General features: G+C 39.4%; 1 protein-coding gene across 12 annotated transcripts in view; it reads left to right on the plus strand.

Moving 5' to 3' along the window:
- Positions 1-14,346, plus strand: part of GPAM (glycerol-3-phosphate acyltransferase, mitochondrial) — a 68,157-nt gene that overhangs the window by 19,974 nt on the left and 33,837 nt on the right. For 3 of the 12 annotated variants that reach the window (XR_014068552.1, XM_081540182.1, XM_081540249.1), the window contains exons 2-4: positions 8,127-8,257; positions 9,484-9,606; positions 12,781-12,854. Coding sequence is in view for 5 of the 12 variants with exons in the window: in XM_081540182.1 (XP_081396308.1) it covers positions 8,156-8,257; positions 9,484-9,606; positions 12,781-12,854 (299 nt within the window). In the remaining 7 variants the exon portion in view is untranslated. Of the gene's footprint in view, positions 1-5,960; positions 6,759-7,638; positions 7,714-8,126; positions 8,258-9,483; positions 9,607-12,780; positions 12,855-14,346 lie in introns of those variants that run through there. The other 9 variants (XM_081540192.1, XM_081540201.1, XM_081540260.1 and 6 more) reach the window with 9 other exon arrangements.

Raw genomic sequence — 14,346 nt, forward strand, 5'->3', positions numbered from 1 at the left:
ATTCTTGCCTAGAAAATCCCACGGATAGAGGAGCCTGATGGGTGACAATCCACGGGGTCGCAAAGAGTAAAACATGACTGAGCAACAGAACGTGGAACAGAAAGCAAGATTTAAGTGGCTTAAAAACCAGTCTTGTGTGATTGGTAGTGTGGGGTTTGGATATTAAGTTGCAGAGCAAATAGGGAAAAGAATGAAAAAGAAACATACCAACTGTACCGGTTACCTTTTACCAGGAAAGAAAAGCTTTTCCAGAAATCCTCAAGTTTGATTTTCTCTTAGGTGTCATTACCCAGAACTGGATCATAAGACCATCTTGGCTGCAGGAACAGTTAGAATATTAGAAAGCAAGATTATCATCATTAACTCAGATACTTTGATTCACTATTTTCTCAGGGCTGGACAAAAGATCATCCTGAATAAAATCAGGCTTCTAATAGCCAGGAACCTGCAAGCAATGGATAGCAGACAGATAGGTCTCAGTGTTTGCCCCAAATCAGCAGAGTTCTAGAGGCCACAGTCTACTGAACTTGATGCTGATTTTTGAATCTTTTGGGATACAATGATCAAACAGGAGTTTGTCTTCTAGATGGTCTCATCCTATGCTGCCTGGCAGGCAGTAGGAGTTCTATACATATTTATAAAAAAAGAAAATGAATCTAGAGGAAAGCAGATGATGAGAACAGCATGGATTAAGAGGAAGTCAGGACAGACTTTATTTTCTATAAAAGTTTCTGATAGAGTAATTGTTATATCTGAGATCATGGAATGTCATAGATATTTTATTATTGAATTGTGGCAAGAAAGGTGACATTGTTCCTCATAATACTCTCGCAGAGGGGAAAAAAAAGCATGTGTCATAATTTGACAGATGTATCTGAAGCAATACTTAGCAAGACGTTTATAGCAGTAAAATGTCTGTATTAGAAAACAAGTCTCAACTCCAATCACTGATTTCAAGGTGGTATTTCAAGGTGTTAAGAGTCCCAGCCTTTATAAGGGGTGTTCTCACCACCATTCAGTTCAGACTACTTTCTAATTTTCATTCTTATTTGTTCAAACCATGGGGTGTCTTTTGGTCTGTTTTTGTTTTTTGAAACATGTTAGCTTCCAAATATTTGGGCATTTTCCAGGTACGTCTAAATTAATGATTTCTAATTTCCACTGTGGCCAGAGTATGTTTCATGTGATTTGAATCGTTATAAATCTATTGAGTCTTGTTTTATGGCAAGTTTTACTAAAACACGTTCTGTATTCACTTGAAAAAATGATCTTCTGTTGATGAATGTAGTGTTCTATAAATGTCAACTAGGCTAAGCTGGTCGATGGTATCGTACAAGCCTTGAACATCTTTACTGATTTTCTGCCTACTTGCTTGGCTATGGAGAGAGAGGTTGAACTGCTGTTTATAGTCATGGATTTTTCTATTTCTCCTTGCAAGACTGTCAGTTTTTGATTCATATATTTGGAAGCTCTGTATTAGATGCATAAATATTTAAAATAATTTTCCCCCTTGTTGGACTGATTCCTTTATCATTATGAAATGATCCTCTTTATTTCCAGTAATATTCATTGTATTGAAATGTATTTTTTATGATAGTAATATAGCTACCCATATTTCTTTTGATTAGCATTAGCATGGTACATTATTTTTCAGTTGTTTAACCAATTTGTCTTTACATCTAAAGTGATTTTAATAGATGACATATAGTTGGTTCTTTCTTTCTTCTCCAGTCTGACAATCTTTGCCTTTTAACTGAGGTGATTACTTACATGCATGAATTTAAATCTGTCATCTTGCTATGTGTTTTCTCTTTATCAATCCATTTTTTTCCCCTTTCTACTCACTTAATGCCTTCTTTTGGATTCACTGCTGCTGCTGCTAAGTCGCTTCAGTCGTGTCCGACTCTGTGCGACTCCATAGACGGCAGCCCACCAGGCTCCGCCATCCCTGGATTCTCCAGGCAAGAATACTGGAGTGGGGTGCCATTGCCTTCTCCATTGGATTTATTGAGTGACTTGTTAAAAATGATTCTGCTTTATTTTCTTCATTGATGTACTAGCTACAACTCTTTATTTTGCTTTTATGGCAGTTGTTTTAAGAGTTGGAGTATACATCTTTAACTTTTCAGTTTACCTTCAAGAGTTGGGTTGGCCACAGAGCTCGTTCAGGTTTCCATACGATCTTATGGAAAATGAATGAACTTTGTGACCAACCCAATATAGTATACCACTTTATCCTTAGTGTAAGAATATTATAACAACAGACTACTCCTCCCCACAAAATACTGTTTTTATTTTTGCATTAAGCAATTATCTTTTAAGAGTCTTTTATTTTTTAAGTATTTACCTACAGATTTACGCTTGCTTGAGGTCTTAATCCCTTTATGTAGATTCAGATTTCCATCTGGCTGTATTTTCTTTTTACCTGAAGGAGTTTCTTTTAAAATTTCTAATAGTGTCTGCTGATGGTGAATTCTTTCAGCTTTTGCGTGTCAGATATATCTTTATTTTGTCTAGTGTTTGAAATGTATGTTTGGGGAAAGAATTCTAAATTGACAGTTTTGAGTACTTTAAAGATGCAAATTCACTCTCTTCTCATTTGCATATTTCTAATGAGAAGTCTTCGATATTCTTATTTTTGTTCCTCTGCACAGTAACTTGTCCTTTTTTTTTCCTGTTTTTGCGATTTTTCACTTTATCACTGGTTGTAAGCAGTTTAATTGAGATGTTCCTTGGTATAGTTTTCTTCCTGTTTCTACTTAGAGTTTGTTGAGCTTCTTGGATTTGTGAACCTACAGTTCTAATCAAATCTGAGTTTTCAGTCATTACTTTTTCAAATACATTTTTTGGTATTTCTCCTTTTCATCAGGGACAGCAATTGCATGTATATTAAGCTCAACTGATACTCTTGTTCATTTTAATTTCAGTCTTTACTTTTTTTTCTCTTTGTTTCATTTTGGATAGTTTCTATGACAGTATTTTCTGATTCTTTAATCTCCACCCCCTCCCCCCAGTACTGTCTAATTTGCTCTTAGTCCCCTGCAAGTAATGTGTGCATGTGTGTATGTTAAAAATCTCAGGCAATGGTTTTATAATTTCTAGATGTTTGGCTTGGGTCTTTTTATGTTTTCCACATCTATTTAACACGCTCAATATTTCCTCTACTTTCTTGGACTTACAGAAATATAGTTGTAAGTATTTTTTAGTGTCTGTATTTACCAATTCTATCACCTCTGTCATTTCTGGGATTCTTTCAATTAATTAACTTTTCTGCTCACTGTGGTTCATTGCTTCCTGCTTCATTTTGCATGCCTGGTGACTTTCAATTGGAAGGACAACATTGTGAATTTTACCTTGTTGGGTGCTAAATATTTCTGACTTCCTATAAGTATTCTTGTGCTTTGTTTTGGGACATTTTGTCTTTGGGAAGTTTGATCCTTTGGGGACTGCCTTTTATTTGTTAGGTAGGACCAGAGCAGTGTTAGATATTCTAAGATTAATTTTACCCCACTACTAAGGCAAGGGGCTTCCCAGGTGGCTCAATGGTAAAGAATGCACCTGCCAATGCAGGAGATGCAGGAGACACAGGTTTGATCCCTGGGTCAGGAAGATCCCCTGGAGGAGGGCATTGTAACCCATTCCAGTATTCTTGCCTGGAAAATTTCATGGACAGAGGAGCCTGGCGGGCTACAGTCCAGGGAGTCACAAAGAGTCAGATGCAACTGAGCACTGAGGCAAGACTTTCTGAGTTGCAAATTATGAGATTTTCCAGGGGGCCAGGATCAAGCCCTATATTCCTGGTCCCATAGGTTCACTGGGCGTCTTTTCACTCTGCCTTGTGAGAACAAGAACATCTCTCTGGTACTCTTCTCCCAGCTCCAACTGTTTTGGTCTTCCTGGTCTCCTGATTCTAGCTCCTCAACTCAGAAAGTCTGCCTAGCTCTTCCTGGATTACTCTGTCTGCACTATAGACTGGAAACTCTTTCTAGGCAGTAATTTGAGGCAATCATAGTGCTTAACCTCATTCATTTCCTTTCCCTTATGGAGCACTGTCCTGCGCAGCTGCCTTTTCAATATATTTTGCTTGTTTTGTTTTTGCTGTTGTTGTGTTAGCAGGACAGTAAATTCAGTTCTTGTTGCTCTGCCTTGGCTGGCTAGACTGCATCTGGGTTACTATAAATTATCACTGTTCTGTAGATGAAAGACTGCCAAGGGTGTCGCTTGTTTCCAAAACAATCCTCATTAAGTAATCTGTGCTTCGCAATCCACATCTCCTTTGGGTGCAGTAAACTCTTGTGCAAAGGGTGTTACAGAAGAGTTGCATACAAATGAAGTCTATGTAAGACAATTAATTTTCCCCTCTAGCTTACATTTTCATTCCTGTGATGCTCTACTTCATTTCTCATTACTTTCTCTTTAACAGTGACTTTCCCCTATTTTCTTCCCTCCTTTTCTTTCTTTCATGTCAGGGGCCAGTAATCTGTACACAAATTTCATGATATTTGGGGATGAGAATTCATCTTATTCTAGCCAACATTGGCCTGGAGCACTTAGGTGGTGAAGGGGTGTGTGTGTGTGTGTGTGTGTGTGTGTGGAGAAGGGTTGAATAAAAACAGGGTCCTTGACTTCAAGAAGCTCAAAATCTTTTTTTAAATGAATAATCACTCCTGCTGTTTTGAATTGTTTTGGGATGGATTTATAAACAGTAGAAAGTGCAAGGGAAGCAATGCTTCTTTTACTTCTTGTTCCTTAGCTTCAACAAGTATTTACTGAGTGTTTACTATAAGAATACATTGTAGTGTTACCTGAGAAACATGCTACGATAATGAGTTCATAATCTTGTGGAGAAATGACACAAACTCCTAAAGACCCAAGGTGTGGTACCACAGTAAATCTGTGCGATTTCACTTGACAGTGTGAGTATAGAGGGCGCACGAGATGAGGGAAGGCTTGGAGACCTAGTTTAGCAAAGAACTGTCAAATTTAGGGGAGAGTGATGTGAGCACTGTTAGGAGTACCAGTGCCCAGGGCTTGATGAGGAAAAATCAGAGAGGCTAAAGGAAGGGGCTCCTGATGGAGAACGGTGGGGAAAGAAGAGGCTTCTCTGTGAAAGTCTTAGATGCTAGGCTTAGGCATTTGGACTGTGGGGAGCTCTGGATGGTTTTTGTGGACAGAGACAGAGATTGTCTGAAAGAGAGGGTAAGGGTTCATGTATGCAGAGGAGGTGAGGCCTGGTGGCAGAGGCGCCAGGACAGGGATTATGCCTTAATCATCTTTGTATCTCCATCTGCTGCCTATGTGGGTGCTCAGTCCAGTCCCACTCTTGCTACGCCGTGGACTGTCGCCCACCAGCCTCCTCTGTTCCATGGGATTTTTCCAGGCAAGAATACTGGAGTGGGTTGCTATTCCCTACTCCAGGGGATCTTCCTGACCCAGGGACTGAACCCATGCGTCCTGCATTGTAGGCAGATTCTTTACCTGTGAGCCACCAGGGAAGCCCATTACCCCTCCCTATCTGCTAGTTCATACTTAATGCCTGTTGCTGAAGTGCAGGTAAAAGGTTATCTTTTACCTTCTATCAATAAATTATTAATCTCTTTATAACCACTGGCCTTGTCAATGGCAAGACAAATATTGTGAAAAAAACTCTTCATGCTCCTTGCTATTTTGTTTCAAGGACCAAAGGCCAGGAAATTTGGACTCCGGTTCTTCCAAGCCTTATTTGTTTCTATTTGAATTCCTCATTTTCTTTCTTTAGGGAAAAGGCACTAAGTCCCTGTTCGGAAAATTACACAACAGGGCCATTCCAGTCCCCACCTCTCTCATGCCCAGTAAGTTCTGCAGTCTTACAAATCTCACAAAAAAGACGGCCTACACCTATACAAGTAAACTCAGACGGCCCGCGTGTGTGCTCCCAGGAGAGCCGGGCGGAGATACAAACTTTCAGAGGAGCAGGCTTCACACGACGCAGACAAGAGCACACACACTCACGTGATTCCGCGCCCAGACAGAACCGCCGAGCGATTAGGCAGCACACGCCTGGCCACACACCACAAAGACACACTTGCGGGCACACCTGCTACTCTCAGATCCCAACTGCGGTGCACGACGCCCGAGTCGCCCGAAGCGCGGGTCCCCAGCCCTTGCCCGCCCGGAACTGGCCGGCTGTGGGCTGACGCCCGTCACTCTCGTCCCCCTCGTTGCGTCATCAGGGAGCGACGCCGCAGCAGCGCCGGCTCAGGCTTGAAATGCTGGCAGCTGCAGAGCTATAGCCGGCGGAGCTGCGGGTGCGAGCAGCCAGGGCGGGAACGGGCTGCGGGAGGCTGCTGGGGCCGGGAGCGCCGGAACAGGTGCGTGGTCGCCCTCTTGCCGGACCCAGCGCGGCTCCTGCCAGCTGCCTGGCGGTCTGCTCGCCCCGGCGCGCTCTCTCTCGAGCTCCCTCCCGGTTTGCCCCTGAACGGTGGGCCCGGCTCGTGCCGGCGTGGGGGTGGAGCTCGTTCTCTCCCGGGGACCTCGGGTTGTGGCAGGGCTTACCCGGGACGGGAGGGAAGTCCCTCTGGGCTCAGTCCCCGCGCACACCCGAAGGGGACGTGGAGGCATTGACTTTGGCGTTGAGGCTGCAGGGGTACGCTGAAAGCAGCTGGTGCAGGGGACAGTCCCATGACAGATGACCACTGATTGAGCTGAGCACTCACTGGGCGTCAGACACAGTGCCAGACGCCCTAGGGGTATTATCCAGAACTCCCGCAACTCAGGAGGTAAGATTTATCATATCGTGCCCATTTGCCAGATGGGGAAACCAAGGCATGGGAATTAACCAGCTTGTCTAAGTTGTTGTTAACCCATCTTGTTGGTGACCACGGATGGTAAACAGAGGGGGATGTGTTTCATAGTCGGCCCTCCTGCCTCTCTCGCTTTCAAAACCCACAGTTGGCTCCCCTCAGCCCATAGCCTGGCTTTTCTTTTTGGGTGGGGTGGCGTCGAAGCACGTTTCAACCTTGGACAAACGTGTGGAGGGAGGAGCGAAGCGTGGACTTCTTATTGGCACAGGGCTGTTTCCCCCTCTCGTCCTCCCCTCATCACTGGGGCCAGCCAAGCCTTCATTTTCCCAGTCAGCCGCCGGCTCCCCCTGTCGTAGCTACATTCTGCACCTGAAACTGATAGCTGAGTTTTATTTTATAACACAGAAGAGCTTTCTTGCCAAGTGCATTGGTTTACTCTTCCTTCCTCTCGCCTATTTGTTAGATTGTTACTTAGGTAAGATTGTTAAGAATGTGTACAGTTATCCTGAGAATTACAGTTACCACTATAAATCCATATGGGGATTGTAAAGAAATGAGAATCTGCTCTCCAAGGAACTCTGTTAACCTGGACATGAGTTTTTAAGGTTTTAAAGGACTGATTTAAGGCCAGGTGAGAAATAGTCAGAAGCTGAAATAATTTGAGGGTTATTTTAGAAAATTTTTATATTTTAATATCTTTTTTTAGCAGTTCACTGTTAGTGAACGTTTTTTCTGAGGGCGGGAAAAGGCTTATTGCAAAGATATGAAAACTTATAAATCAGATATTTTAGAACAGTGTTTTCTTGGTTTAGAGCTTTGTAGATGTATTAAAAGTGCAAATACCATTTCATTTAAGGCAGCACAAGAAAATCAGAAGCTTAATTCAGTTTAAGTGGGAAACGTTAGAGGTGCACTCATCTTACATTGCATGGTATGTATGACCAAAAATTCCCAGCACATAATTTTTCACAAATTATCTACTTGTGTGCATACATGTAACTTTAAATTAATAAATGCGTATTTTCATCTTTCCAGGAACTATTCAGTTAACACAAATAAAATAATTATTTGTCACATACCTGAAATAGGGTGATAATTACCCTCATGAATTCATAGCTGTTTTGTTCATGAAGTCTAAAGATAACAGATTTTTTTTAACTCTGGATGACCTAACTGAGTTCATATATATACATCAAAGTCCAGTTTTATACAATGACTAAGAAGTCCTCCTTAGTTCATTTAACATCCTACCCTGAAGCAAAATAACATAGAAATCAGAATTTTGAGTTCTACTATTTACTCTCTGGATCCCTCATTAACTTAAACGGTATACATTTTTTACAGCACATGATTCGTGAATTACGCTGTGTGACATGGATGAATCTGCACTGACCCTTGGCACGATAGATGTATCTTATTTGCCAAATTCTTCTGAATACAGCATTGGTCGGTGTAAGCATGCCACTGAGGAGTGGGTAAGTTTAAGATACAGGTTAAAAGCATTCAGCCTAAAGATGTTCTTCTCAGTGTTAATGAAGGTGGATATACTGGAAGCATAAATTCAAATAGACATTAATAGCTACAGAAACTGCCTCCAGCTGTTTGAAGGTTAGTTTATGAAGTCTAATATTTAAAAATTCTTACGGTATTATGTTATTGGGAAGAAAAAAATGGGTAAGAAGTGTAAGGACGGTGATTATGTTAAAAGCAAAATACTTTTGCAGAGGAAAAAAAGCCTGTTCTTTTGGGTGGTGTAATTTAACCAGATTTATTTTTAATTCTGTATCTGTTTTCCATAATTACATTTCAGAAGTGTGAATTTTGTAGTGGAAATAAAGTTTATTTAAATAATTGAAAATAGGAAATTTTAGTATGAATCCCAATCCAAAAGGCATTTTTTGGCGGTTTTTTTTGTTGTTATTCTTGTATTGTTTTCTCTATGTCAGTATAACATGGCATGTTTTCAATATTTCTTCAGATATTTCTTCAGTCTGCTTCAGATTAAAAACAAAACAAAACTTTTTTGCGGGGGTTGGAGTTTAGGGTGGTCTTTGGGTTTCTTTTTGAGAATGTTCTATCACTGGGATTCGAGCAACTGATGAATTCAAAGTTAAAGGACATTTAGACAGAAGAGCAGAATTTGACCCTAATTGGATAGTGTGGCTGTAATTTCAATTCCAGACTTTAAACTCTCTTGTTAGGATACGGGAATGTTATATAAGTTGACCTTGTTTTTCATTTCAAGTGAATTATTTTAAGCTATATTATAACAACTTGCTTACTCTTAAGTAAGGCCTTTGTAGTTCTTTTGTAGGAGTGTGTGGTTTAAGAGGGAGGGAGATGAACTGTTAGCATAGGGCTCCAGGGGTTTGACTTAATTCCTCCTGCTACTGTCAGAAGGCTGTCTGACCTTTTACAACTTAATGTTTAAACCTTTGAATGCTACTTTGAGTGTTGCCAGCTATTGCTATTCTTAGGTGCTCAGCTTTTGCTTATGGTCCAAGCTCTGTTCCAGGTGTCGGTCATGGACGGAGTCCTTGGAATGAGAAACAGAAACGCGGGTTACCAAAAGGAAAATGTGTCAGAAATTTCTCTTCTGTCTCAAACAGCTTAGTTTTAAGAGATTTTAGAGTTTTGAGATCAAGTAGACGAGTAGAATTTTCTTGCCATTCACACACTATTTTTCCTTAATATTTATTAGGGTGAGTGTGGTTTCAGGCCAACCGTCTTCAGATCTGCGACCTTGAAGTGGAAAGAAAGCCTAATGAGCCGGAAGAGGCCCTTTGTGGGAAGGTGCTGTTATTCCTGTACTCCTCAGAGCTGGGTAAGAATGTTACCTTTAATACCTTTGTTGACCTTTAATAGATTAGTGAGTCTGTCCATGGAATTCTCCAGGTGAGAATACTGGAATGGGTTGCCATTCCCTTCTCCAAGGCATCTTCCCAACCCGGGGATGCACTGTAGGCAGATTCTTTACCGTCTGAGCCACAGGGAAGCCCCCCAAAACAGTGAAATATGTGACATGGATTTCCAACTTCGTGTAAACTTTATTTTTGCTTAGTCTTAATGGACTTAATGCACTTTTAGAACTTAGGTCCACGTTTATGAACCAAATATTCCAAGTAAAAATGTTGAGTTAATTTTTCTTTCCATTCATTTATTCAGTGAATATTGGTCTAATAGTTGGTGCCAGGCAATATTTTGTTTTGTTTTTGTCTTAGTATGACCTTAGGGGGAGAGTAGATCTTGCTTTCAGATAACTTTTCCAAAGAGTTAGTGGGATCCTTCATGTAACTTCAAGACATTGAAATTTAGCACTGAACTTTAAAATGCTAGCAAGATGAATGAGAAAGAAAGAAAATGAGCGTGCCCACACATATGCACATACACACACATGTGAGTGTGAGTGGGACAGAAAAAGAAAGTAAAACTGTGGCTTTACCCTTTAGCTAAGTGTCTGTTCCCACAGTGGAGGGGGGTGCGAGGGGGTTTCTTTGGACTCTGTGACGGTGAAGGATGGTCACTAAAATGTTAGAGTGAAGATTTAAGAAAGAGTGTGATGGGTTTGTTGTTTGTATTTTGGTGGAAAAAAGCCATGCAAAATCTTCCACATTATAGTATCTGAGTTGATTGGATAAATATGCATCTGAGGGCATTTTGCCGGAAGTACGAGTTAGCACAGGAATGTGGGCTCTAATATGGCTGTGATCTCAGGCAGTAGGGTCACCTGGATGGTAAACTCTTTCTGGGATGGGCTAGTTATTAGAACGTTTAAGTGCTGTTTATTAACCCTGCCATTTATTGAGGTTGCTTATAACCTGTGTAAATAACTACTGGTGCTGTGTGAGGAGCACACAGGAACCCACTCAGGGTTGGCTGGGCAGGAAGTAGAATTTCTAGCCTGGTATAAGGAGTTTATTAATCTGGGAGAGATTTGTTTAATAAGCAGTTTGTGTTAAATATTCAAGTCTGCTCAAGAACATCATGATAGAAATAGTGCTCCTCTTAAATCACACATATCTTGTTGGAATAGTTTGGTGTAGATGAAGGATCATGGAAATTTCTAGTCTAAGAGTAAGGCCAGTTCTGATTAATAGGCCAATAGAAATAAAGATTTAAGTAGAAGGTCATGTGGCTTTTCTTTTTAGATCTGGCATCTCATCTAATTCTAATTTTGAATGGTTAAAAGATCAAAACAATACTTTAATCAGTCAGAAATTATTTGGTGGTGGTAATGGTTTGGGGTGGGGAGAGATGAGTAGTATAATAGATAAATGATTTTTGCTTAAACGTAGTACCTGATGGTGCTGAACTTGATCTTAAGTTCTTCCATGGCCTGTTTATGTAAAATAATTTTTGCTTGACAGTATTTTTATAGTGATTTTCTGCTACCTTTTCTCTGAAGTCCTATTTCTCTAAAGAGATAGCACTTAAGTATTTTGACATCTTCTTTTGTGGCTACATTATGCTTTCTCAGCATTTATTTGTGGAAGGTTTACCTTTTTGCCTACATTGTTAAAGTTATGGACTTTATCTTTTTACCAGAACTATTTCTGGATTATCTTCCAAGATTACTCACAAAAAGGGTGACCTTTAGTTATACATTTTCTCATTAAGTAGACAATCATTTTAGGGGACTAGAAAGACCACAGACTTTGAAGCAAGATCTGGGGTTGACTACTAAGCTTCTGCCAGCCTCAATTTTCCTCCTATAAAATGGGGATATGGGTTACCCTGAGGATGAATGAGATAATGTATGTTATAGTCCTCAAGAATTACTGTTATTAGAGTGAACGATTTGTCCTTGCCAGGTCTTTAATATATAAAAGAAATATATGTGTGTGCATGCTGAGTTGCTTCCGTCCTGTCCAGCTGTTTGCGACCCCACGGACTGTAGCTTGCCAGGCTCCCCTGTGCATGGGATTCTCTCCACAGGAATACTGGAGTGGGTTGCTGTGCCCTTCTCCAGGAGATCTTCCTGACACAGGGATTGAACCTGCATCTTTTATATCTCCTGCATTGGCACGTGGATTTTTTACCACTAGAACCACCTGGGAAGCCCAAAGAAACATATATAAGTATATAAAAATAGACAAGTAATATTAAAAATAAAAACTGTTCTTATATTCACAAAAGTCCTATCATTATAATTCTCCTTATTCAGATGAGGGAATTGAGGAAAAGCTTGCTCAAGGTCATATAGCTGATCAGTGGCATAATTGGGATTCATCTCCCTCTACTGCTAGTCTGATTATGATGGAATGTGAAGATATTTACTCATGATTTTTCCATTCTTCCAATTGTACCTTTTCATATACTTCATAAAGCCACTTACTACATTAAGAAAAGCTTCAAAATCATGCTCCTCTTAACCTCTAAATAAACTTAAGAATATATTAGCAATTATGAGCAGAAGTCATTTCTCTGACGGCCACAGATAAGATGTTGATTTAGAATACATTATTATCCACTCAGTAAAGCGAGTGAATTAAAACCAAAGTTGGCTGCAAAGAGACTTCCTAAAAAGAGATTTCTAATGTCTCTTAATATTAAAATACCATTAAACTGAGAAAGGCAAAAAAAAAAAAATGAGGATAATAATTCTTATATGTCAGGATTATTGGAAGATTTAGTAATCTCAAAATAATACATGGTACTTAGCATAGACTGAGTGACTTTCACTACTACTACTTAGCATAGTATTTTTGTATTTTAAAAACAATGAAATCTCCAGTATTCCTTTCAGTGACAAGCCATCATGACTTTAACTCTTTCTGATTGAGGGTGGGGGGCTCGGAAAAGGCAGAGGCACTGTTTCCTTTGCAAGATGCTGAGGAGTAGTTTTGAGTTTGTGACCTTTGAAAGCTAAAGAGTACTTTTCAATAAAACATTTTTCTTCATCTCAGATTTTTGAAAGTCCTCAAGAACTAGTCATTTGAGTCCTTCCTCAACAATCCAGTTGTATATTTATGTCTATATTTACTATTTTTTTATATAGGATAAATTTTTCAACCCCAGTATCCCGTCTTTGGGTTTGCGGAATGTTATTTATATCAATGAAACGCACACAAGGTAAAAATACATTTCTTATACTTCTAATGCATGTCAAGAGAAAGACTCCATAATAACCAACCAATGCACTTTAAGATGAATCTCTTTTTTTTTTTAAAGAGTTAATACGGTATTAACTTCTAACATATGATACTTTATCTAAAAACTGGAACCTGAGAGACCTTTTACTATTCTACTGCTATTTTCATGAGACTGTAGATATTACTTACAGGTTTCTTTAACTTATTCATATATTGATGTTGCTGCTGAAATGTGCCACAATGTGATAGAAATTTGTCGGAGGAGAGGTTTAGGTTTGAATGTCTTATGATATATTATTATTTTATACTTAAAAAGTATAACTTTCTGAAATCTACCTGGTCTATAGAGTGAATATTCTTTGGTTTACTACTGGCTTAAGTCTTTTCTTAGAATTCTTACTTCCAAATTCCAGGCATCAGAGTGAGAGAAAAAGAGGCTTTATTCTCAGTGGATTTAGGCTGGGGGATGAGGAAGGAGGGTGAATGTCTGCAAGACAAGAGCAGAATGGGAGCCAAAACCACTACCAGTCCTTATAGTTCCAAGAGTAAATGCCTGGAGGCTCAGGAGATGAGAAATACATGAAATTTCATGAAAAAACTGGTCCAAGAAGTCAGATACTTAAATTTTAAGGCTTTCTGATGTTACTGCTCATATTTTAATAATGTTTTTATAAATGAGCATATACTTGCATATATGTTAGCTAAGTTTTTTGTTTTTTTGTAATAGAACTAAAATCAAGAGATGTGGTTTTGCGAGTTTCTATGCTACCCTTCCTTTCCTCTCTCTCTTGTTTTCTTAAGTTAAAAGGAAAGAGCAATTTTTTTCCCTTTGGTGAGCAATTTTTTTTCCCTTTGGTTGACATGATTAAAATCCTAACCAAAAGAATCCCGTTCAGTCTCTTCTTTATGTAAGTAGATATTTTACATACAAAACTGAGAAGTTCATTTGTTGTCTTCATTTGGAGGCGGTTAAGGAAAAAAAAACATATGAGATACACACACACTTTTTAGCATGTTATATTGACTAGGCAATATGAAACTATTCAGTGTAATAAAGCTACCTGTACAAGTGGATTGGCTATTTAGCTCTTCTCTGTGTTGCACGGAGCAAAGCATGAACAGTTTTATGTGCACACACACACTGCTTTCAGTCTGTTGCAAAAGGATTTCATCAAGAGTGTGGACTTTGTACGTTCCAGTAATAATTTTGAAACTGTTCACTGAAAGATTTTAGAATTAAACACTTAACATATTGGGCCAAGTTGTTCGAAGTGGGACAAAGGAAAGGAGGAAGAAAAAGAATGCAAGGAAGGAGAGTTGCAGGAACATGTGATTCATAAACAATTCTCCCCCAAGTTACTTTTCCTTGATTGAAGACTTTTTGTATATTTTCAGAATTAATTTGTAATTGAAATCTTCTACTGTCTGTATGGATATCTTTGTGGAGGAAATGATAATGAGACATTATATAA

This window comes from Giraffa tippelskirchi, chromosome 2 (genome assembly GCF_054371585.1).
Source record: "Giraffa tippelskirchi isolate mGirTip1 chromosome 2, T2T-mGirTip1v1.2.pri, whole genome shotgun sequence".
Classification (NCBI taxonomy): Eukaryota; Metazoa; Chordata; class Mammalia; order Artiodactyla; family Giraffidae; genus Giraffa; species Giraffa tippelskirchi.